Source organism: Neopelma chrysocephalum, unplaced genomic scaffold (genome assembly GCF_003984885.1).
Source record: "Neopelma chrysocephalum unplaced genomic scaffold, ASM398488v2 Primary Assembly neopelma1_24, whole genome shotgun sequence".
Taxonomy (NCBI): domain Eukaryota; kingdom Metazoa; phylum Chordata; class Aves; order Passeriformes; family Pipridae; genus Neopelma; species Neopelma chrysocephalum.
The window spans coordinates 2,305,728-2,328,712 of record NW_020897693.1 but is presented as its reverse complement, the minus strand read 5'-3'; the positions used below and the strand labels follow the sequence as shown (position 1 = coordinate 2,328,712).

The 22,985-nt window shown below is 40.3% G+C and overlaps 1 protein-coding gene across 5 annotated transcripts in view; it reads left to right on the top strand.

The window, feature by feature from the left end:
* The first annotated feature begins 925 nt into the window (after positions 1-925).
* The window catches only part of USP47 (ubiquitin specific peptidase 47), a 53,524-nt gene continuing 31,464 nt past the window's right edge, over positions 926-22,985 (top strand). For 2 of the 5 annotated variants that reach the window (XM_027699764.1, XM_027699749.1), the window contains exons 1-4: positions 926-1,192; positions 20,555-20,758; positions 21,632-21,748; positions 22,842-22,980. In XM_027699764.1, the coding sequence (XP_027555565.1) occupies positions 941-1,192; positions 20,555-20,758; positions 21,632-21,748; positions 22,842-22,980 (712 nt within the window). In that variant the 5' untranslated portion in view covers positions 926-940. Of the gene's footprint in view, positions 1,193-17,413; positions 17,474-20,554; positions 20,759-21,631; positions 21,749-22,841; positions 22,981-22,985 lie in introns of those variants that run through there. The other 3 variants (XM_027699783.1, XM_027699757.1, XM_027699773.1) reach the window with 3 other exon arrangements.

Here is a 22,985-nt window from a genome sequence, read left to right as displayed (position 1 = left end):
GACAGGGACCTGAGAATTTACATACTTTGGACATGACAAGGGAAAAGAGAGAGCTTAATTTTATTAAATCTTCACAACACCAATAACCTCCAATACAGTGGGTTTCAAAAATTACCCCAAAACACGAAATTTCTTTGACACAAAACCAAAAACTACCCTCAGTACTGCGTTTTTCCACAAGAGGACACTAAAATAATAAGAAAAATAAGTTGTACAGAAACGTACAACTACCATATACCATTCTTCTTCATTAGCCAAGTAGAATGCTTTTCACTTACAAACTATTTTGCAGTGAAGTAGGCAATAATTACTTTTCTACTAATGCGCATTTTAGTCATTCTAGTGATTCTCACTTGGCTTTTAGTGTGTCTCCGGCGGACAGATATATTTAAGCTTGTCATAGACAAAAATCTACTCTTTCGAGCCCCGTGCCGCACCTGGGGCAGCGACCTGGGTGCGCTCCCTCCCCGTTCGCCTCCTGCTACTCCATTTTCACTGAATCACAGGATCCACTGGGGCTGGAAAAGACCTCTGGAATCATGACCGGACACCACCGTGTCACCCAGACCAAGCGCCACATCCAGTCTTTCCTCAAACACCTCCAGGGAGGGTTACTCCAGCACCCCCCCGGGCAGCCCGTTCCGCTCATTCACCCCCCACTCCCCCGCGCCACGATAACGTGAGGGGGAGCGGCGGCGGCCGAGCGCCATTGCGGGGCGCGGGGCGCCTCTGCCCGCGGGGGCTCCGCGCCGCGGCTCCTGCGCCACCCCTCGTGCTCAGTCAACAACCGCGCGGCTCGGCCGGGCGCGCCCGGCGCTGGGCGAGGCACCGGAGCCGGAACCGGGACCAGCCACAGCCACGGCTGAGCCGAAGGCGCCGAAAGCGGCGGGCCCGGGGCGGGACGGCTCTCGCGAGAGCCGCGCCGGCGGCCATTTTGGCCATGGATTGGCGGCGGGGCGGGGCCGCGGCGCTGCCCGCGGGAGCGGAGGAGGAGGAGGAGGAAGAAGAGGAAGAGGAGGAGGAAGAAGAAGAAGAAGAGGAGGAGGAGAAGGAGGAGGAGGAGGATGAGCCGCGGGTATCCCCCCGCCTCCCGCTGCTGCTGACGACGGCGCTCGGCTCAGCCTGCTGCGGGCTTCGCGCCGCGCCAGCGGCCATGGTGCCGAGCGAGGAGAACCAGCTCGTCCCCAAGGAGGTGAAGCGGGCGAGCGGGCGGCGGCGGCCCCTGCGGCGGGCGGGAGGGAGGCAGGCCCGGGGCTCCGGCCGCGGAGGGGGCGGAGGAGGCCCGGACCGGCCCCACTGTGCTCGTACGCGGCCCGCCTTTGTGCAGAGAGCGGGGGGGAAGGGGCTGGCGAGGGGAGAGGAGGAGGAGGAGGAGGAGGCCGGGGCCGAGCGCAGGGCCCGGGCGGCCCGAGGGCTGCACCTGTCCGTGCCCGGCATGCGGGCCCGGCCTGCGCGGCGGGGCCGGGCCGTGTCACGGGGCCGGGGGCAGCGCGGCCCCTCCCGCCGGGCGGGCAGGGCCCTGCGCTGAGGGCCGAGCTGGGAGCGGGCCCGGCGGGCTCGGCCCAGGGGAAGGGGCCGGCGATGCCGAGGGGCCACCACCGAGGTGCGGGGCCGCCCCGACCCTCCCCGGGGCGCCCGCGGTGGGAGCCGCGGGGAGCGGGCCGAGCAGCGGGTTGTCTCCTTTATTCTGAGCCCCTCGCCTCCCCTTTGCTGCGGGGGAAAGGGGGAAGGCTTGTTTTTGGCCACGGGGTAAAGATAAGAGGCTGAGTGAAAGAGGAAGGCGAAGGCTCTGTCCCGCAGCGATAGGCGAATGACACGTGTCAAGCAGAGCGATTCTGTGCAGGGGAAGGAGTGCGGGTGATGGCATGGAATGTTTGGAAACAGGTGCTCCTGGAGTGGTATCAGCAGAAACTTTGTTTCCAGAGCAGGTAGCCTTACACATTCAGTCAACTTTTCTGACAGTTTTGCTGTTCCTGGTAAATTACTCAAACTCTTCCTGTTGTATTTTTGTCAAATGTTAGCGTTTACATTTACCTGTTCTGTCGTGTGTTCTTGAGGGAGGCTTTGTCAGGCAAGGACTTCGATTTTGTGGAGTTTAGCAAAATGAGGTGCTGGTCCTTAAGTGGTATCCTTGAGCAGATCTGTGAAACAAATAACAATACAGAATTTTAGAAACTATTTTTTTTCCGTGCAATTGTACAGGTGTGTATGTAGGACTGAGGTAACTTCACCTCTTGTTTTCTTTCTTAAAATACTGAGGTTTAAAGGACTACATTTAGTCTTTCTATAGGAAACAGAAATCTCCAGAACCTTCAAATAAGGGATGGAGTGTAGTAGCTAGTATACTTAAATATTAGCTTTTAAACAAAATCTCCAAAAATATAAATTTAGGTATAGAAGATATAGTGGCTTCTATACTTAAATATTTCATTTTAAAACCAAACATAGAGACAAAGGAGAGTGGCAGGAGAAACATTGTGACAGTAGCTGTAGTTAATTGTAACAGACCGAAGTATTTAATAAAAGCAGCTAGTTGAGGCTGTTTCTTTAGTTCTGTGTATTAATAGTATCCCCCTTGGCTTTAGGGTTGTATTTGGAATATATGCATGAATCAGATGTGTATTTTTAACTGACTCATTGGACTAGGATTTTGAATGCACTTTTATCTGTAGGGAGGGAAGTGTGGGTAAAGGAAGATGAATATATGTGATTATAGATGTGGATATCTTGAACAAACAGTGTGAAATCTATAAACTTTGTACATTGATAATGCTGCAGTGAGTTGCTTTTTCTCTGCAAGTTTTCTCAAGTTCTTTATTGTGTCCCTGTGCATTTTTTAATAAATTAAATGGAACAGAATATCAATAAAATCAAATTGAGAAAGAAAACAGATGAACTATTTGTGTTAAGTCCATCTGTTTTTTTATATATGTGTATATACACACACATGTTGTAATAGAAGTTTGTCTTGAACTTTTTCAATGTCTTTCAGTATATCCTCATTTTTATTTTAGTGATATGAAGTTTTAACAAATGTTATGCCGTAACGTTCACATTAAGTCCTTCTGAGAGTCATTAATAGTCTCATTGCAGAGAACACTGTGAGTTATGGGTAAACAGAATTCTCCAGGTCTCAACAGCCTTCTTCTAAATATTCCTATTGTGCCATTAACAGCAGCTGGAGGCAAAGCAGATCGTTTGGAGTTTCAGTTCTGCTCTTTAGGGATGGATAAAGGATTATAGTTCATGATTTTTGTCCCTTCCCAGCAGGCTGAGTGATATCACTTGTATCACTGCCTTGTGCAGTTTCAAAGATTAAGCTGGGCTGTGAACCAGTGTCTGGTAAAGATGAGGACACAGCCATCTTTTTCTTTACATTCCAGTGTAAAAGAGCAAGAAGAAATGTAATGTTGTGTGCTTTAGGCCGATTTAGGGAATGACTAATCATCTAAAGGAGTGAATGGCAAAAGGATTTTGGTTCATGTGTACGGATGATGCCTTGGTAGATAAGTAGCAGGAGGTGTCTGTAACATTACCAGCCTCTGTGTGTTGGAATGGAAAGATAAGTATTAGGTTGATTTTAAGTCTTCAGTTTATGTTTGTATCCATATTTTTGCTTATGCTAACAGGAGCGCAGCTTGCTGTTTTTGAGGTCTATTGTATGGATTTTTTCATTAGCTTTTGTAAGGAGTAATAGCATGTTTTCATGGATACAAAGTGCTAGTAGTTTCACTGCTGCACTTAGAATATCTTCTATTAGTCTCCTATGAAAACTTTTCTTTTGGACATTGCATAGCTTCAGCTGCATCTCTGAAGTCCAGGTAGTCAGGGCCTTGTTATTTTCTCTTGCTCATAACTTTGGCATAAAGTTCTTTTTCCTTGGGAACAGACGGATTAAAGCAGTTTCTAATAAGCCAGTGTTGGGATTTCTTTTTATATTTAGATTTTTGCCCAGGCTATGCAGGCATTTAGTACACTTGTTCTTGCATCCCTACTGTTGCCTAATGCTTTTCCAACTGTTCCTGTAATTGTGTGACCAATAATTCCTTATGGTGTGGGCAATGAGAATCCCTGATCACTAGATGTGGGGTTCAGTGTGAACTGGTCCATGTTCCTTTTCCTTCCGATCCTCAATTCCTTTGCCCTCTTCATCTGAAAGATAAATAATTCAGTTTAGTTTTATTTTATATCCAAGAAACAGAAGGCATTAGTAACATACAGAATATTGCTGCATCCTGGTAGTAAAATCTGAGCATATTCTGTAAAAACTGCTTTATTAATAGGTGTCAATTTTTACCCCCTTCATCTAGTAAAACAGTAATCCTGGGAAAGGAGGGGGAATGGTATAAGTAAGATAATAATGGAAATAAGAAAATGGTACTATCAGAAGGCAAGACACATCTGTGGCTTTCAGTGTTTCTTACAGGAAAAGTTAACTTGAAACTTATTTTGGGAAAATCTACTTGAACTAGAAAACAATAAAATATTGTCATCAATACAGTTGGTGAGAAAGGTGCCTGTATGTGTTTACTGGTAATATGAGTGAACTTTACTAAGACTTATCTTGAAAATCAAGATGCATCAGAACTTAGTGAATATTGGTCGGAATATAAGAAATCTGTTGTGTTCTGAGGTTTTTTGAAGTGTCTGTGCCACTGATTAAATAAATGCTGTGCAGATACTTTTTCAACATGTTCCAGCATGAACTATCCAAAGTACACCTGTCAGAATAAATATATATATATATATATATGCTTTGTACTTGCTGCCATTAAATCAAGCAAAGTAGTGTGAGTTCTCCCTCAGCTAAACTAATGTGAGTCTTTTCATCCCTACACTAATGAATCCATTTTAATCTTCTGCATTGAACAAATCAAATATGTTTCTTGATGGATATCGTTCTGACTTCCTCATTAGAAGAGTGGGAATCTGATTAAGATATTTTGCAATTCTGTTCAGTAAAGGGATGCTGTTCTTTTCAGTGATGATGACATCCTTGTTTTTTCATTCCCATGTATTAAGAGATTCTACAAGTGGTTACAGCTTGCATAATTTATCAGTTTTTCTTGTTTTCCTTCTCATGTGCTCCATTATACAACATAAAGGTGTGATTGTGACAGCTGGAGAAACTGACTGCTTCATGAACAGCTATTTTGGAAATTTAAATTTAGGAAACACACAGAATTCTACCAAGTAATTTGTTCCTTGAAAACAGACACTTTTTGAATGATATTCAGGTAGTAATTTAGTTTGGTGGATAAGGTTTGAGAGTAGAATGCAAAAGCTTTCCTTGCTTTGTTTAGCCACTGGGCTTCCCAGTCACAGTTTACTTTGCCTTGCTATGTACATCTGGGTATTTAATCTGCAGTCTAGAAAGATGATCAGGATAATTAACTGACAGCACCTCAAGATCATCTGATGAAGAGTTTTTGCCTGAGAGGTACCAACTACCTGTTGGGTAATACTTGGTGTTGGAGCCTCAGTCTGTAAATGCTGCTGGCTCAGTTACTACTCAGTAGAACAATCTGACAACTAAATAACATACCACTTTGTTTTTTCCTGCAGTAATACATTTTGAACATCACCACAAACCATAAAAGCCGTTTTCTCTGTGATTTGTGCGTCACTGGTGATTAAAGTTTCTAAATCAAATGCGTATAGTAGTAGAAGTATAATCCTTAATTTTTTTTGCTGTGCAGCTTCGCACTGCTGCTCAAACTAGTAATGAAGTTTTTCCTAAGCTGTGAAGTATTTATTGGGAGGCAGAGAATACTTTAAAGATTTGTTGGTGTTGCGTTCTACGCTCCTTTGAGCTCAGACTTTCAGTATACAATGAAAAAGTTTCTGATGCTTCGCTTGTTGCCATTATGAACTAAAGTCCACTAATTCTATTTTCTGTTGTTTTTAAAAGCTGTGGACTTAATCAGTGCAGCCCTGCCTCATAGTTTTAAAATGTTAGTCGAACCAACGCACAAATACTGATTAAAATCATTATTATCCAATCTCTTTTTGCTGATAGAATGTGTTGATATTAATATAAGATTAAAAATTGTGGACACTTAATGAAATAGACCTGTAATTTGTGTCACCTTTGAATTACGTGTTTTAGTCTTGTCAGAATTAAACGGGGGGGTGAGGTATTATTTTAGGTGTTTTCTCCCATACATTACTGTTGGTACTGTAATGCACTAAATTATCTAAAAACATTCATATATCCAGGCACAGCTTCACTCTTTCTGTTGTATTTGAAAATATGTTGGGTTTGTGTAAGAAAGTAAGTGTGAAAGTTATGTCTCTGGACACTTGAGCAGTTGAGTTACATGTACATGTTCAGCCGCCTTATTCAGTTTGAAAAAGTTTTCGATTCCTTTGTGAATGCTTAAGGTGATATTTTACACTTTACCCTTTGAGAATTAATATGGTATACCTTCAGGTGAGCTGCCTATTTAGCATGTTATTATTTTTCTTGTCTTGAACAAAATATTTTGAAAACAAGGCCATTCGTAACTAAATAACTGATTATTGTAAACTTGTGATCAAATGACAACCAGCTTGACCACAGTTTCAGGCATTGCGAAATGTGTAGTGTTTTCTTTGATTCTTTTTGATATTTGGTATGTCTTCAGCTTGCACTGAGCAATTGCTCTTGCACAGCATTGGCAATTGAAATAACTTCTAAACAGGATGTTGGGCATGTTCTAAAAATACTGAGGGGTAAAATTGGTACAGATCACTTGATTCAATATAATGTTTGAGATCATGATCACAAGGATACTTTAGGTGCTTCTGAAAAATGCCAACAGATTATTTTAGGTTGGCAGTTCTGTGGATAGCTTAGAACTGGTTATTGTGCTGTAGCTCGGGTGTAGCTTCTCAATAATCACATGTGATGAAAGCTGCCTCAGTAACATGAGGAATTTTGTCAGAGAACTGCAGGAGCTAAAGGAATGCAAGGCAGGTGTGCTGACTGATTTGTGTAGGTGTTGTGCTGAGATCAGTAATAATGAAGGAAAGGAAAAAAGTATCAGAGAAACTTTCTGTAGAGTACCTGGGTTCTGTAAATAAAGTATTTTCATCAGTTAATGCATGGAAAAAGCATCTAGGTCCTTTCTCATATACACATGCCTAGTGGTTAGCATGCAGGACTCTCACTGCTGCGACCACGGGTTCGAATCCCAAGTCCCCCGGGCAAATGGTAGCTCGTTAGCCCTGTGAGGCCATCCATCTATGAGAAGGTCACTCTAAACAAACCTACGTCCTGAGGACCTCACTGCCATTGTCCAAGCTTGCTTGGCCCCGGCAGATGAACCTTAGGATTAAAGGGTGGGCTCAGTTCAGCGCAGGCTGTGTCTCACCTAAAAAATCCATTGCGCAGGCTGGAAAGGTAAAAGACCTTTCCCCAAATCTTCGTTCGCGAAGACTGGCCATTATATATATATATATATATTTATATTGTCCTATCTCTTCTTTCTGTGGAGACACTGTGCTCAGAGTTCCATGTTCTTCCTGGGGCCCTTTGTGGCAGTGGGAGCAGGCAGAGTTTATGCTCAGGCTTCCTGGGTGCTGACACACTGAACTGTCCCCCTTCACTCTGCACATCACTGCTGGAGAGCTAACAAGAGTCCCTGCTAACACACCTCACTGTTCATCTTCTATTTTTCCTACCCCAGCAGCAGCTGGGCAGTTTAAAATTAGAAAGTTATAAAAGAGTTTAAAACTATGCTTGTAGTCATGTTTTAATCTCTGAACTGTACAGGATTTTAATTTTTTAGCATACATGTCTGTTGGATTTTGGAGGGAAGTAAAACTTTTGTTTCGAAATTGTCCAAAAAGAGAAAGCTCTTCTTAGTACTAGTTTTGGTCAGACTTTTAATTTGTTTTTATGCTGATGTTGCCTCTGTAATGCAATCCAGCAGAAAGTCCTTTAGAATATTAGCATAGGAAAATGTTTCCATAAATTCATGGTAATTCCATGCTGGAAGAAATGGAGGGCAAAGTGACTCTCCATAGGAAACAAATGTTGCGATTATAGGTTAATATGTGAAAGCGTAGTAAGGATCTCATAGTGTTCTTGCAGATATTTCCTTTTTTGAAGGAAAAGAATGAGCATGGTGATTAAGAAGGTGGAGAGAAGATGCAAACAAAGGAAGCTGTATAAAGATGAGGCTGTTTCAGATCTGAATGTAAAGGTTATATTGTAATGAATTAGAGAGGCTGGCTGATAGTTTGGAAGTGTAGAGAGCTTCATTTACATTTAATTCTCACAATTATTTTAGTGGGGTTATAAAACTTCTTGCAAGTTAAACAATTCAGGGTCATAGGATGAAAGAAAATACAATCAGTTAAAATTATAACCTTTAGGAATAAGAGAGGAGTGATATACTCAAAATGTCCAGCGGTTAAGAGAAAACTATTTCGATTTAATACTATTCTCTATTACCCCTTAATTTATTAACAGGAATCTGTGTTGAAGTTCTTGTGTGATCTATAGGCATGACCAGGAAATATTTGCACTCTTTTGTTATTGAGAGTTGCTACCTTTGATTTTTTTTTTTTAAGGGAAGCAATTAATTGTGAATCACCTTAATTTACCATATTTAAAAGACCATTAGGAGATAAGTGTAAGAAGACTGGTTCTTCAGGATGTCCTTAGTAAGACATATTTAAAGTCTTTTAAAATATGAAAAATAGCTTCTGTGAAACTGAGAAGTGGATGTTTTGGTCTCTAGTTCAGCTCTCCCCAAATATGTGTTCCCCACACTGTATCCTTTTCTATAGTCTCTGGAGTGCCCTCCAGGCATGTACTTATTTCTGGTCCCATCACAACTTTTTTCATTGTCATTTCTGCTCTTTTGTGTTTTTTTACAAATGACCCAGTAATACACAACAGTAGGAGCAAGCTCTCAAAGGTAAACGGTAGCCTCATAACACACTCTTTATTTCTGAGGCAAAGTGTTATTTTTGGACATATTTAGAAAGTTGGAAGTATTAGACTTTGAAGTGTATATGTATTACAAAAATAATTTGTCTAGTTGACAGCTGGCATGCAACTCTGCTTCAGTGAGGTGGCAAACACTTTTGTTTTTAACTGCAATTTGGTTACTAAAGAAGCATTTCTGAGGAGGTGGTCTTTGAAAACAATAAGGGAATCCATAATCTACATGAGGCAGAGAAGAGAGTAAAACATGTACCCCCATTTTCCAAAGGGAACAAGATCACAGAGGCCCTGCTACAGAATTTATTTTGTACCTCTTTTCTTCTCTGCATCGGGTCATCCCCTTCAGGAAAGCATTTGTAGGGTTCACTTAGGCAGGGACATTGGGCTCAGTATGGCCCAGCTTCCTTCTGGGATCTGCAGCAGGCTGGAAAACAGAGCAAGCATGGCATGAGAACAGAAGCAATGGGATTGATGCAGTAATGACACTTTTGCTCCTCAGGTAGTGTTGTTATTTAGTAATTTAAGCACTACTACATATAATACATGCATTTAAAATACTCTTTTTACTCCTCTATTGGTACTGTTATATCACTTAGTCCTTTCCAGGAGAGTTAAGGATTCTGTTTAGAAGTTAGAGGGCTGACTGAGATTAAAGCTAACCCAGTAAAAAAAAACAACCAGAAATTATTAATTTTAAGAAGGCTTAGCTATCTGAGCCTGCTCAGCATGTACCTGCATGACCATTTGTACCAACACAAGAAAGGGGAGAGTGTTGGGGTGGAAAGAAGCAGGTGGGAGCAAGACTGCTTCTTCTGGCAGCAGTTTCAGCTATTCCAGCTTTAGCTGCTTGTGTAACTGAAGCTTTGCTGTGTTTGAAGGTTTTAGGCTGCTGTGTGCGTGTGAAATGTCACTAGTGCTCTGTAAATTCATCAAACTCTTACATGTTGAGTTTCCAAAATAGGTGGAATACGCTCATATTGTTGTATAAGGGTATTATTTTAATTTTTTAATTGGAGTGTTCTTAATGAGGTATCTCATTCAGGCATCAGTTTTGTTCTTTTGAAGTATATCAAATACTATGGTAGGAAAGCATTACTGAGTGCCACAGATTGAAGTAGAGGGGAGGCAGTGTAACCAAGGTCATAATGCTGCAAATGCATTCAGTGAAAGAGTTTGTGTGAACTGAAGTAGATGAGAGTTCACAAGGTTGAAATCAGAGATCAGGCTTTCTAATGGGGGACATCATTGGGCTACCCTGTGTGGGGGTTTTTGTCTCTCAGATTTTTAATCTGTTGAAAACTGTCAAAAATATTGTCATTTTTTCTTGATTCTCTTTTCCTTTCACTGTCTTTGAAGACTCTTAAACCGTAGTTGTGGCAATGGGAAGTTGTTTGAAGTGATCCATTAAAAGTGAATGGGTATTAGAAGTTGATAAGCAATGAGGATAAAGACATAAACAAAAATAGACACATTTGAGTAATGACAAATTAAACCAATAACAATATCATTTTCAAGACTATATATTAATATCGCCCTGTTGAGTGTTAACCGTGGTAGGCATGCAGCTGCTTGCTCCCTTCCCACCCTCAGTTTGACAAAGGAAGAGGAAAGGAAGAATATAAGCAAGAAAACTTGAGGATCAACATAAAATCGTTTAGTAAGTAAAGAAGAAGTGTAAGAGTAGAGGGGGGAAAAGAAGTACCAAAAATAAGGGACACAAAGGCAATCACTCACTGTGTTCTACAGGTAGATCAAGGCGCAGCCAATTTCCATGCAAAGGTGGAGCCTAACTAAACCTCCTCTTTTCCCTTTTGATGCTGAGCATGGCATTACATGGCATGGAATATCTCTTGGCTTGGTTTGGGTCACCTGCCCGGTGGTGGCCCCTCCCAGCCTCTGGCACAACCCCCAGTCTGTTCCCTGGGGGAGCAGAGTAAGACTCATAGGAGATGTTGATGCTGCGCAAACACTTCAGCAGGAGCCAAAACTTTATTGTGTTATGAACACTTTTTCAGTCACAACTCTGAAGTATAGCACCTTAGAGGCTTCTGTGTAGAAAACTGTATTCCAGCCTGCCCTGGTACAGAGTCTTTTGGTAGTTTTCCTTTCTATTTTCTAGTCTTGTTCCTAGTCAAGTGGATAGACCGAAAGGGCTTCCTTAAGTCTTGTGAATCCTTAATATCGCATCCTGGGGGAGAGGAGGGGAACCAGGGAGGGGGTGAAGGTTCAATAATTACCTATATATGGGATATATGTTCTTGAATTTTGATGCTATTTTAGGCTTATGGTGAAGTAATTTTTTTTCCTTATTTTCATGGGACTGAAATCCTGTGTTTAGTTTTACTAGCTTCAAAACATTGTTTTGGATTTTGCCTGAAGTCTCTCCAAGTATAATGAAGAATTTGAACCTGAGGATAAAGTATGTTATTCAGGTGCTCACAAACCTGATACCACAAAGTCTAATTCAAAATTAAATGAGTGTTTAAAGGTTCTGATTTTTAATTTATTTTTTTTTTTTTTCTGACGTCAGGAAACATTCTATCAAGTTAACAGTTCGAAGTTACTGTTTAAGATCTCCTGGGATCAGTATTTTATAAAGTGTATTCAGTTTGCCACAAGTGTACTATAAAACACTTCTTTGTAAAGTCTGTTTTGGTTCAGGCATTTGTAACAGGATTGTAAGTGCACTGTTCCCTCATTAACTCAGACTAGGCTGCAGTGAGGCACCTGTGTTGAGTAACAACTCACAGTGCTCTGACAGAATTAAGTAAGCTGTCTTTGTTTAGAGGAAAGAAGCAACTTCTTTTTCAAAGCCAAATGTGAGTCTGAGACCACCTGCTCAATGCTTCCCTCATTCTGAGGACCTTTATCATCCCGTGTTTTTGCCTCCCAGGGAAGTGACCCTGCTCACCTCGCTGTATCAGGGAAGCTGGCCTCTAAAAAGAGATTTGTTGGGCTTGGAAAAAGCGTGGAGGAGCGTGACTAGCTCTGCTGGGGGGAGAAGGGAGTTGTGGACTGTAAGGACTCTGGAGTCTATGGTTCAAAATGGGCTGGGATAAAAAGAGCAGGTTTTGGGTGGAAAAGGTACCCTGGTGCTCTCTGAGTATTCTCCCCTTACTTGCTGTATATTTGAAAGGTTTTTGGCCTTCAGGTTTTGTGCAGAATACAGTGCTGTCTGCACATATCCAGTGTGGTGTTGAATGGGCTGGACCTCTTGGAATACGTGAAGGAATTCCTGAATTATGGTTGTGGGTTCTCAAGGAATTGATTTGATAGTAGTTTGTCATCGCTGAGAAAGAGAGTTGAAATAAGGTTCTGGTCAGTTGAACTGTAGTTAACGCCTGAATGTTTTTGTGTGATGTTACTTTAGATGTAAAAGGTACAAATGCAGACTACTTTTTTTGTGATTGAAGGTACCAGATTTTCCTTATCCTTGTAACTGCTGGAAATGTGCACCCAGTCAGTTACATAGACTTGGAATTTGTGTCCCGAAGTTTTCCCAGCAGTAATGTGACAGGCAGCTGTCACTTGTGTACACTTCTTATGGTAGTCTTTAGGTACTGAAGCTACATGAGAACTGCTGTCTTAGGCTTAATCATGCAAGTAATTTTGTGAATGTAAGCAGGATGTCTGCCTTTGCTGCTTGCTGCTGATCTCTTTGTCTTTCCTCTATATTGCAGTGATTTGTAAGAATTATTTACAGAGCGTGGGTATGTAGCATCTTCTCTACTGGTGATCATTTCAAGTCTCTGTAGACCATTAACTTTATTTGGCAGTCAGACTTCATACATCTGTTAGTTAAACCCCTGACCTGAAACTTGAGATTTTACTTACTGTCTATTTTTATCTGTTGGAAGTACTGGAATTTGGAAATATTGAGTAGAATCTGCACGAAATTTGAGCTGAGCTTTAGGTTGCACTTTCAATCTCTGAAAATAAATTTATAAAAGAACTGAAGCAGGAGTTAAAAATCTCGTGAGAACTTTCTGTCATTTGAAAAATAAAATGTATGGTTTGTCCTCATAAGAATAGTAAAATGCTGCAATAGAATGTAATTAATTCAGTGATTCAAAGCTGAAAAATAGCAAACCACATCTAAATGCAGTGTTAAAACCACTGCAGTTCTGCATTTGAATATTGTTGTGACAGGTCTAGTAACACTCTATTTTTCCTCTGTTTTCAACAAATACAGAACCTATATGGTCAAAGCAAGTGTCTGTCTTGCAGATGGCACTAATAACAGTTCTGCCTTTGTTAGTATATACAGAATTACAGCTTGAATTACTTCAGTGCAATAAAATACCTTATGCTTTGCACGTAACAAAGATGAAATATTTTTTAGAAAGGTACATGGAGAAAATGCTTGTGTAGCGCAGCACTCCAGAATGTCCACCCAGATCAGACCAGAGTGTTGATTGCATGTTTTTATTTAAAAAAGTCTTTTTTAAGTCTGGTCTAATAGTCATAAATCTTCTACATGCGGATTTGTGAACGTCATCTCCTTTCTAGAAATGGAAAAATGTAAAAGGTCATAGAATCATGGAATGGTTTAGGTTGAAAGGAACCTTCAAGATCATGTAGTTCCAGCCCCCCTGCCATGGGCAGGAACACCTCCCACTAAACCAGGTTGCTCAAAGCCCCATCCAGCCTAGTCTTGAACACTGGGCAACCTGTTCTGGTGCCTCACTACCCTCACAGTAAAGAATTTCTGTCATATATCTGAACAAATTTTTCCCTCTTTTGGTTTGAACCCTTCACTCCTTGTTCTTTCACTACAGTTCCTGAGGAGGAGTCCCTCTCTGATTTTATTGTAGGTCCCCTTCAGATACTGGAAGGTTGCCATGAGGTCTCCACACAATCTTCTCTACTCCAGGCTGAACAGCCCCAACTCTCTCAGCCTGTCTTCATAGGGGAGGTGTTCTAGTCCCATTAGCAACTTCCTGGTCTTCCTCTGGACTCACTCCAATGGGTCCATGTCTTTCCTGTGCTGAGACCCTAGAGCTGGATTCAGTACTCAAGGTGGAGTTTAACCAGAGCAGAGCAGAGGGGCAGAATCCCCTCCCCTGATCTGCTGGCCCAGCTCCTTTTGATGAAGCCCAGGATATGTTTGGATTTCTGGACTGTGAGTGCTTTGATGGGTCATGGTGAATTTTTCATCAACCATCACCCCCAAGTCCTTCTCCACAGGGCTGCTCTCATCCGTTTTCCCCCGGCCTGTAGGTGTGTCTGGGATTGCCTTGGCCCACATGTGGGACCTTGGACTTCGCTTTGTTGAACTTCACGAGGTTCACACACCCACCTCTCCAGCCTGTCAGGGTCCCTCTGAATGGCATCTCTTCCCTCCAGCATGTCAACCACACCACACAGCTTGATCTCATCTTGCAAACTCGCTGAGGCTGCACTCAATCCCACTGGATTTCCACCCTCAGCAAGATGGAGGGACTTGGGATGAAAGTATCAGTGTTTCAATATTTTATAAAACATTAGCATTTGAAATTAGAATTTCAAGTATTTATTGACCAAAATATTAGCTTGAGGAGATTTCTGTGCTATGACAATCATAGGATGGTTTCCTAAACTGTAGCCCTAAGTAGCCATCTGCATTTGCCTTTTAGATTCTTATACAGCTGAGGGTCTGCAGCTTGTTTCACTAAGCCACTGGTGTACTATGTCATGGTATGGCAAAGTAGCAGCATCGAGCTATAAGGACTTCTCACCAGTACTGAATGGATGTGCTCACTGCCTGAGGAATTGCTCTTATTTCTTCTGAGGAAAAGTCTGCAGGGTATTTTTGTATGTGGCTCTGAATGCCATGTGTATGTTAACTTGAAACCCTTGAAGTATGTAGTTAATATGGTTATTGATTTTGTGGGGTGTAATAAATAATTGGTTTTGGGAATTCCAGAGTAATTTTTATCAGGGTAAATTTAAGCAACTTTATAGAATGACCTTTGTTCTCTTAATTGTACTTTAAACCATAAAGTTCCATGATGAGAAGAGCTTTTTTGTAGTAGAATTGAATTAGTGGTTATTATAAAGTATATTCGTAGAGCGTTAGAGTGGATGCTTTAATTGAAAAGTAGGGAGTGCTGCATTTGGAAGATTGACACATCTGTATGATTTTAACAAGGCCAAGTGCCAGGTCCTGTACTTGAGGCACAACAATCCCCTGCAGTGCTACAGGCTTGGAGAAGAGTGGCTGGAAAGTGACCCAGTGGGAAAGGATCTGAGGGTGCTGGTCGACAGCAGCTAAAGGTGGCCAAGAAGGCCAATGACATCCTGGCTTGGATCAGGAACAGTGTGTCCAGCAGGACCAGGGCACTGATTGTCCTCCTGTAATCGGCACTGGTGAGGCCACACCTCGAGCTCTGTGTCCAGTTCTGGGCCCCTCAATTCAGGAAGGAGACTGAGGTACTGGAGTGAGTCCAGAGAAGGACAGTGGAGCTAGTGAAGGGTCTGGAGCTCAAGTCCTGTGAGGAGCAGCTAAGGGAGCTGGGAGTGTTTAGCCTGGAGAAGAGGAGGCTCGGAGATGACCTTACCATTCTCTACAACTCCCTGAAAGGAGGTTGTGTGAGGTGAGATTGGCCTCTTCTCCCAGGCAACCACTAACAGTACAAGAGGACACAACCTCAAGCTGCGCCAGGGGAGCAATGTCTTCACAGGAAAGGTTGTTAAGTATTAGAACAGACTGCTCAGGGAGGTCGTGGAGTCACCGTCTGGAGGTGTTCAAGAAATGATTGAACATGCACTGAGTGCCATGGTCTAGTTGACAAGGCAGTGATCGGTCAAAGATTGGACTCGATGATCTTGGAGGTCTTCTCCGATCTAAATGATTCTGTGATTTTATGATTTGTCTTGTCAGAGCAGCTGAAGGCTCTCAGTTACTTCTGAAATTCCTGAACATCATGTAAACAGTGTAATTTGTAAATTTGATTTGTTTGATCTCTTCTGTGAAATAGCTGTTGAAAATCTTCCAGCAGTTCTTTAACTGAGAAGACAGGAGCTGAGAACCCAGCATAGAAGCATTTTTATGAAAGAAGCAGCCTGTAGATATGCCTCTCTGCCCCTTCCACCCTCCACTGCATACCCCAAGTCAAATAGCACACCACACTTTACATGTGCCCCTGTGTATACCAGACTTGGCTGCCTGTCTCTGGAGAGAAGGAATTCAGGCTAAAGCAAGGGCTCTTTGGAGTCTCTGATTAGGAGGAAAACTGTAAGACTTAATTAAGTCTTATGACACAGGGCATTGTACTTGATAATGATCAGAACGTTATAAGTCAGCAGTTTCAAAATTGTGGTTCTGAAACTCTAGTAAACTTTTGAATCATTTTAGCAAAATGTTTGTAACTTCCAGTTGAGAACACGTAAAACTAGTAAGCAGCAAACCATTTCAATTGTGGGATGTTGGTTTTCTGATTTATTTGTTTGGGTTTTTTAAATTCTTAAAACCTCTGTCAAATCTGAAATTACAAACTGGTGTGTAAAGAAACCTTCTAGATAAAACAATAATCTTGGAATTTTAAGACTTCAAAACTGGATCTTCAGCTCTGTACACAGAGAAAAAAAATCTTGCTTTATGTGTCATCCTGCTGAGAAGTTAAATGCAGGAGTCTAATTTGGGCTGGTTTTGTAGGTCATTTGGTGGGGCAAATAGGGCACGTCAGTAAAGATCATGTCGGTGTTTTTTGTTTTGATAATCTTTACTGAGGGCACAGTTGAAGAAATTTGGAGAAAGAACAGTGATGTTATTAGCATCTTCATTCTCCCTTCCTGTTTTTCCTTACTGGAAAAATGCTTCGTATTCAGAAACTGGTTAATTTGATGTTTGCAGTCAGAAAACAGTTGTGTCAACTTCATGTTTGCTTTTGCATTTTTGGTGGTGCCACAGAGATACTAAGGCAGGGTTACTTTAAGAGTGTTAGGAATAAAGTCAGTAACGTCATCTCTTTTCTACCTTCAGCTGCATACTTCAAAATGGGTTCATATTAATAAAAACTTTCCTACAGGAAGTAATTCAGGCATGAAAGAGGAGTTTCATATGAAACTGGATAGCTTCATAATTTATACATGCAATAATAAACTGAATTACAGGGTTATATGCTAATCCTATGCCTGAGCCATTTCAGGTAAAATGTTTACCTATGGCTGGAGGGCTTTTTAAAGATAATCAAGGAACTTGTTAATATGAATTTGTACCTTGAATTGTTTACATTTTCTTATCCATTCACTTCTTACTTTATGAAATGTAGTCTGACGCATATTACAACTTAACTGGCATTTTCTGTAACATTGCTGCTATGATAATTTAAATATTAAAATAGTCTGTTCCTTCTGAAGTTATTATGTGAATGGTGCTTTGAAACTCAGTAATAATATTTTACTTATACTGCAAAACTGACTTTATGCAAAATAAAGGTCAATTGACAACGTTAAAGTATTATGACTTGTTAATTTTGTTTTCATATGCTATAGGATATGTTTTGGAGTTGCAGACAAAGTATCTTTGCTGAAATGAAGAAGAAATTTTCACAGGTAGACAGATGAAATCAACTTAATAAAATGATAACCAAGAACCATAATAAAAGCATGATGCTGTAGCTTTTATTTTAACATGAGCATGACCTATTGACATTAAATTCCTTGTGCATGTTCTTGAATACAAAGATGATGTATGTAGCCAGTCTTAACAGCAGAAGCTTCCAACTGAGTATGTGTTTGTATGCTTGTTACACTGGTGTGTGGGGTTTGGGCTCTCTCTAGCTTTACATTTAAAAAAAAAAAAAAGGAATTCTGTAACTGTCATAACAGATTATGTAATTACTAAAATTAAATTTTGTGCTTATGTTGTGAACTCTGTTTAACAGCAGCCTGTCAAAATGGTTTAGGGATCTGTCACTGGCCAGTATTGCCTTTCACACCATTTTTGCAGTAAAGGAGCCACAAACAAGGTGTTGCCTTGTCTGATAGTTCAGATGGTGTGTGTGAATGCTTGCCAGGAACAGAGATGGACTGAGGTTATTTTTGCTTTATCTATTTACTATGAACGACTTGAAGCAGCGGCAGCAGGAATGATTGATGACTTTGCTATACTAACACTGAGTTAAACCAGTTCAGTCTGTCAGAATTACATCTGTGAACAAGGAAGAGAGGATTTGTGTGACATGGAACATCCAGCAACCCAACCAGCAAATCTTCTGTAATCTTCTATAATTTGTTCCCTTAATGTTATTTCCATCCGTCAGATTCTGCATGTCTAATTATTTTCAGTAGCAACTCTAATGTGAGTCACAACTGATTCACTACCAAAGGTAGCAGAGAAAGTGTGAGTGGGAGGAGTTGAATTTATAAGTAACTTCTGCAGAGAGGAGGGGAATTAGTGTTGGTTACGTAAAGACAATAGCACAAGCAATTGAGTCTCCAGTGGGGAACTTCTGTTCCTAATATGCTCATATGTAGTAGCCCATCAAGCTGTAGGTTCAGTACAAAATTAGTGTGGGAATAATTAAATCCAGATGAACTTAGGTTAGATGAACCTGTATGAATAGTAGCAAGTGCCTCTTAACCTCTCTGCACTGTTCTATAGAGAAGGGTGGGCTTCCACCCAGAGCTAGCCTTTACCTTTACCATTGCTGAGGGCTCTGGGTTGTAAGTGTAGGTTCATCCTTCCAGTTTGCTGGGTTTTAGCTGCTGCTCATATTCTCCTAGAAAAATCAAGAAAGAACACCACTGAACAAGATTTATCTTCTCTTTTCTAACCACACAGTGAAAGAAACAAATTGTGTGATGCTTGTTTAGCAAAAAAAAAAAAAAAAAAAAGGATGCTGTGCTGGGAAATTTAAAGAAGAGAGTCCAGGAGAAGTAATCACTGGTGAAATTTAATTTTAGTCTACTCAAGTACAGCCCTGTGTCTCTCTGTGGGTGCTGTAGATGAAAGTGAGGATATTATATGTCAAAATTAAATTACTTTGACTTCCAAATCATTTTCTTCTTAATGTGTGGTTAACGTTTCAGGAATAGTTTTGTCTGTCTTCTTGGAAAGTAATTCATAAACACAAAATTCTCCAGTAAAGATGAAATTTATGAAGATGAAATGTTGCAGATTTGCTGGAAATGGTGCCTTGAATCTTTTTGAGCGTGCAATGAATGAAGGTTTCCAGACAGGATATTACATTTGATAAACTTAGAAAAATTGAGCTCTAAAGTCCAATCACAATCAAAAGCAAACTAACGTCATACTCAAACTGGGGGTCAGAGTGGTTTTATTTGCCTTTCTCTAACAACTTTTTTCTGATGCTGATAGGAATAGATGCTGCAGTCAGCTAACATTTTATTTTTTTAGTTGCATGAACTCTGCTGGCAGATCTTGGAATTTTGTAAAGTGAAGGCATGCAGCATCAGCTAAAATGTCCATGTTCCTTTTCAAAAGGTTTGGTGATGTAAGAGCTCTCATAAGGGACTGTACCACTTTGGTGGTGGTCATCTGTGTTGTGAGGCTGGTTGTGTAGAAATACGAGGGATGCTGAAGTTGTTGAGATCTTTGTAGTTCTTTATTCTCTAGCAGATGCTTGTGACGTGGCTGACACTTTTAGCACGAACACAGTTATTGCCATTTATTGTTCTTATCCACTGAAAATTGTGATAGCACTGCATGTGCCTTTTTGCCTTTTTAGATGATGTGGTCTTTTAGCTATGGACTGAGATTTGGGCACGCTGACATGCATTACTAATGCTTTCTGCGTGTTGCAGCTTGAAAAGGCTGAGTCCTTGGGGACTAATTATTCCTTTTGCTGACCTGATCCTTTCTTGTGTGATGTGTATTTAAATATTAGCTATTCCTTGTTCTGCAGTTTTGGACAATTGAGAGAATTGATTAGTTGTGCTTAGATCTTTAACTTCTTGGGTTTTCACTGTTCGGAAAATGCCATTTTTTCTTGGCTTACCTGGGTCCATAAAATTTTATCATTGTTCCATTGCAACTTTCATTCAACATTGTTACTTTTCTGATTTCAGATATACTGAAGTTTCTGTGTAAACTCTCCTTACTTTGTCCAGTAGCCATTGGGCAATGCTAATTTTCTTACTCTGTTCAGGCAGAAGAATATCTCCTGTGACTCAGACAGTGGTGGATTCAGTAGGAAGTTGGTGGCTTGATTACGAAACTTTTTGTTTAATGGTCAGCTTCCAGGATTATTTGAAAACTTGCAAATTTTCTGGGTTACATTCCTCGAAGTCAAAAAGCTATATTCTTCCTCAACAGGATTTATGATCGTGTCAAAGCAAAATACAAGCTGGAAATGATGATTTGAAAGTCTGTTCCTGATTTGAAACAGTCTTGTATCTGCTTGCTGGCTGAAATTCTGTGTGGAACTTGAACAGTTTCTCTACACCCAAACAAATTCCTTCTTTTTCTATAAAAATTGAGCTTGTTTTTGTGTGTTTTTCAAAAGATTCTTTCATTTTCTTAAGCCTACTTTCAAAAATGAAGTCCTGTTTTAGGATCCTTAGGTTGTAAAAGTATATACAACATTTTATTGGTGTAGCCTTGTTTTGATTTTTCGGTTAAACTCCAAAACGTTCTGAACTTTACTCATGAATTACCTGCTGTCATTTCAGGCAGAAAGTGCTGCTGAGGAGCCCAGGGTGCTGTGTATAATACAGGATACCACGAACTCTAAGACAGTGAATGAGCGTGTTACCTTGAACCTTCCAGCTTCCACACCAGTGAAAAGGCTGTTTGAAGACGTGGCTTCCAAAGTGGGCTACGTGAATGGATCCTTTGATTTGATGTGGGGCAATGGAGACAATGTCACTGACATGGTACAGCAAAAGGGCTTTTTATTTCCTCTTGGGAGCAAACACTTAAATCTTCACAGTGTAGAAAACTTCTGTCAGTATTGCATAGGGCTCATTCAGTTCCTGTAAAATTTTGTGGTAGGTGCACCAGAGCAGACTGACACCACTGTTTTGGTTTGGCTGAATTTTAGTCTCAAAGTGTGCTCTTTGATGATGCATGTGCTTAATCATTAAACAAAAACTAATATGATCCTTCAGATGTAATGTTAGTTTTCATTATCAGTATGTGCTTTTAATAATAATAATACCCATGATAATTAATCTCTGTTTCCCGTGGTCTTGTTTGAGAAATGTCATCTTCTCGATAACAGCATGTGGTATAGTGACTCCCCACATTTTTTATACCTATTTTAACGTATTATATACAAAAAATGTGATTAATATAACTCATATGCTGTAAATCAGTGCTGGTTTTAGTTAATAGGATTTCTGTAGATGCACCTAGAAAACTTTGTAAGATTTGTTAAGAAATAGATGTTAGTTTATTTCAGGTCATGTTTATTCCTGCTGAAAGGAATTTTCTTTTAAAGAAAATAGCATCTGCAAGCTATAGAGGACACTGGATATTGTGATGTTTGCAAGAAACTTGTAGACAATGTCTTGACTCCTGCATAGATTAACCAACTTCTAAGCATTAAACTGTACTGTTTCTTAAACTGTTCCCAAGTTATTTCAGTAATAATGATGAGTGTATTTTGTTCAGTGAATGATTATTTATTTTCATGTAATCTTACTGTGTCAGTACAGTAAAGCATCAAGCAATGGACTTGAACGGGATCTGTTAGTTGCATACAGATCAGTTAAAGAAAAGCGGTTTTTTGTTTTGCTCTTTTTTAGCAGACTCCAATAGATCAGAACAGTGACAAAACTATTCTTGATGCTGGTTTTGAGCCGGGGAAGAAGAACTTTCTGCATTTGACAGACAAAGACGGTGAGCAGCCTCAGACAATGCCGGTAAGTAAAACCTTCACTCAGCTACAGAAGCTACAGTGTTGGGGGGAGAGAGGTGTATGTTCTTTGTATTGCTCTTGTGAGATCAGAAAATGAAATAAAATTGGGCTGTATGTTTCTTAATAAGCTTCTTTGGGAACCTTCCCAACAGACTTTTAGACTGCTGTTTTACACTTGTGGGTTTCCCCTGAGTAGGGCCAATTCCAGTAGTAATGATTTGCTGTCACTCTTTATTCATGCTTGTTAAATATTTATGTAATGCTTTGCTGTAAGTAGTTTTCTGAGGCTGTATAATTAAATAATCATTGACATGTTCAGAGATGAATCTTAACAATACATATTTAATCCTTTACCTGATCCTATATTAGACCACTCTGACAGAATTCTCAAAAATAGCAGTCCTGTATCAACAGCAGTTATCTACTTCCACATTTACCTTTATGGAAAAATAAATAAATATAATTTATATTTATATATATAAAAAGAAGAGTTGTCAGTGTTGCTAGAAGCAACTGTTTGCCATAACAAAATTTTTGAAGTTTCTTATTTCTCAAATATGTGATACACATGGCTGCAATTTATTTAAATCAAGGATTAGATAGACTATTGGTAGATCAAGATTTATTACTCAGCTCTTATATCAGTGCAATGCTGGCCTCCTTAGCCTTTGTTATGGACTTTATTATCTGAAAAAGGGAAAAAGAACCCCACATGTAAATACTTGTCCCCAAGGTCAGAGTTTAAGGATGATTCTGAAAGAATATTGGATTGAGCTTTTTACATCTGGAAAACTTATTCTGTATTTCAGTGCAGAAAACTTGAGACATAAGAGATCCTAAATTGCAAACTTGCTTGTTGTATACATTTTAATACTGTATTTGATTATACTCTATTCAACACAAGGAACTATTCTCAAGGGATTGAGAATTTGGAGGGCAGAACTAAAGTTACACTGTGTATCTGCAATTTTGAAAAATTTGTGTGATGTGCTTAGCAAAATTTATTTCTCTCTCATGGCTAAGAAATCGAACTTGTAGGTGCTTCAGTAAAAATTAATTGTCTAACTTGTGCATCAAATGGTTGTGTTTGTTTTCAGGAGGAGTCAGGTACAACAGATGAGAGTGCACAAGAGAGATTTATAGGCCCTCTTCCAAGAGAAGGCTCTGTTGGATGTACCAATGACTATGTCAGTCAAAGCTATTCTTATTCTTCAGTCCTGAGCAAATCAGAGACAGGTATA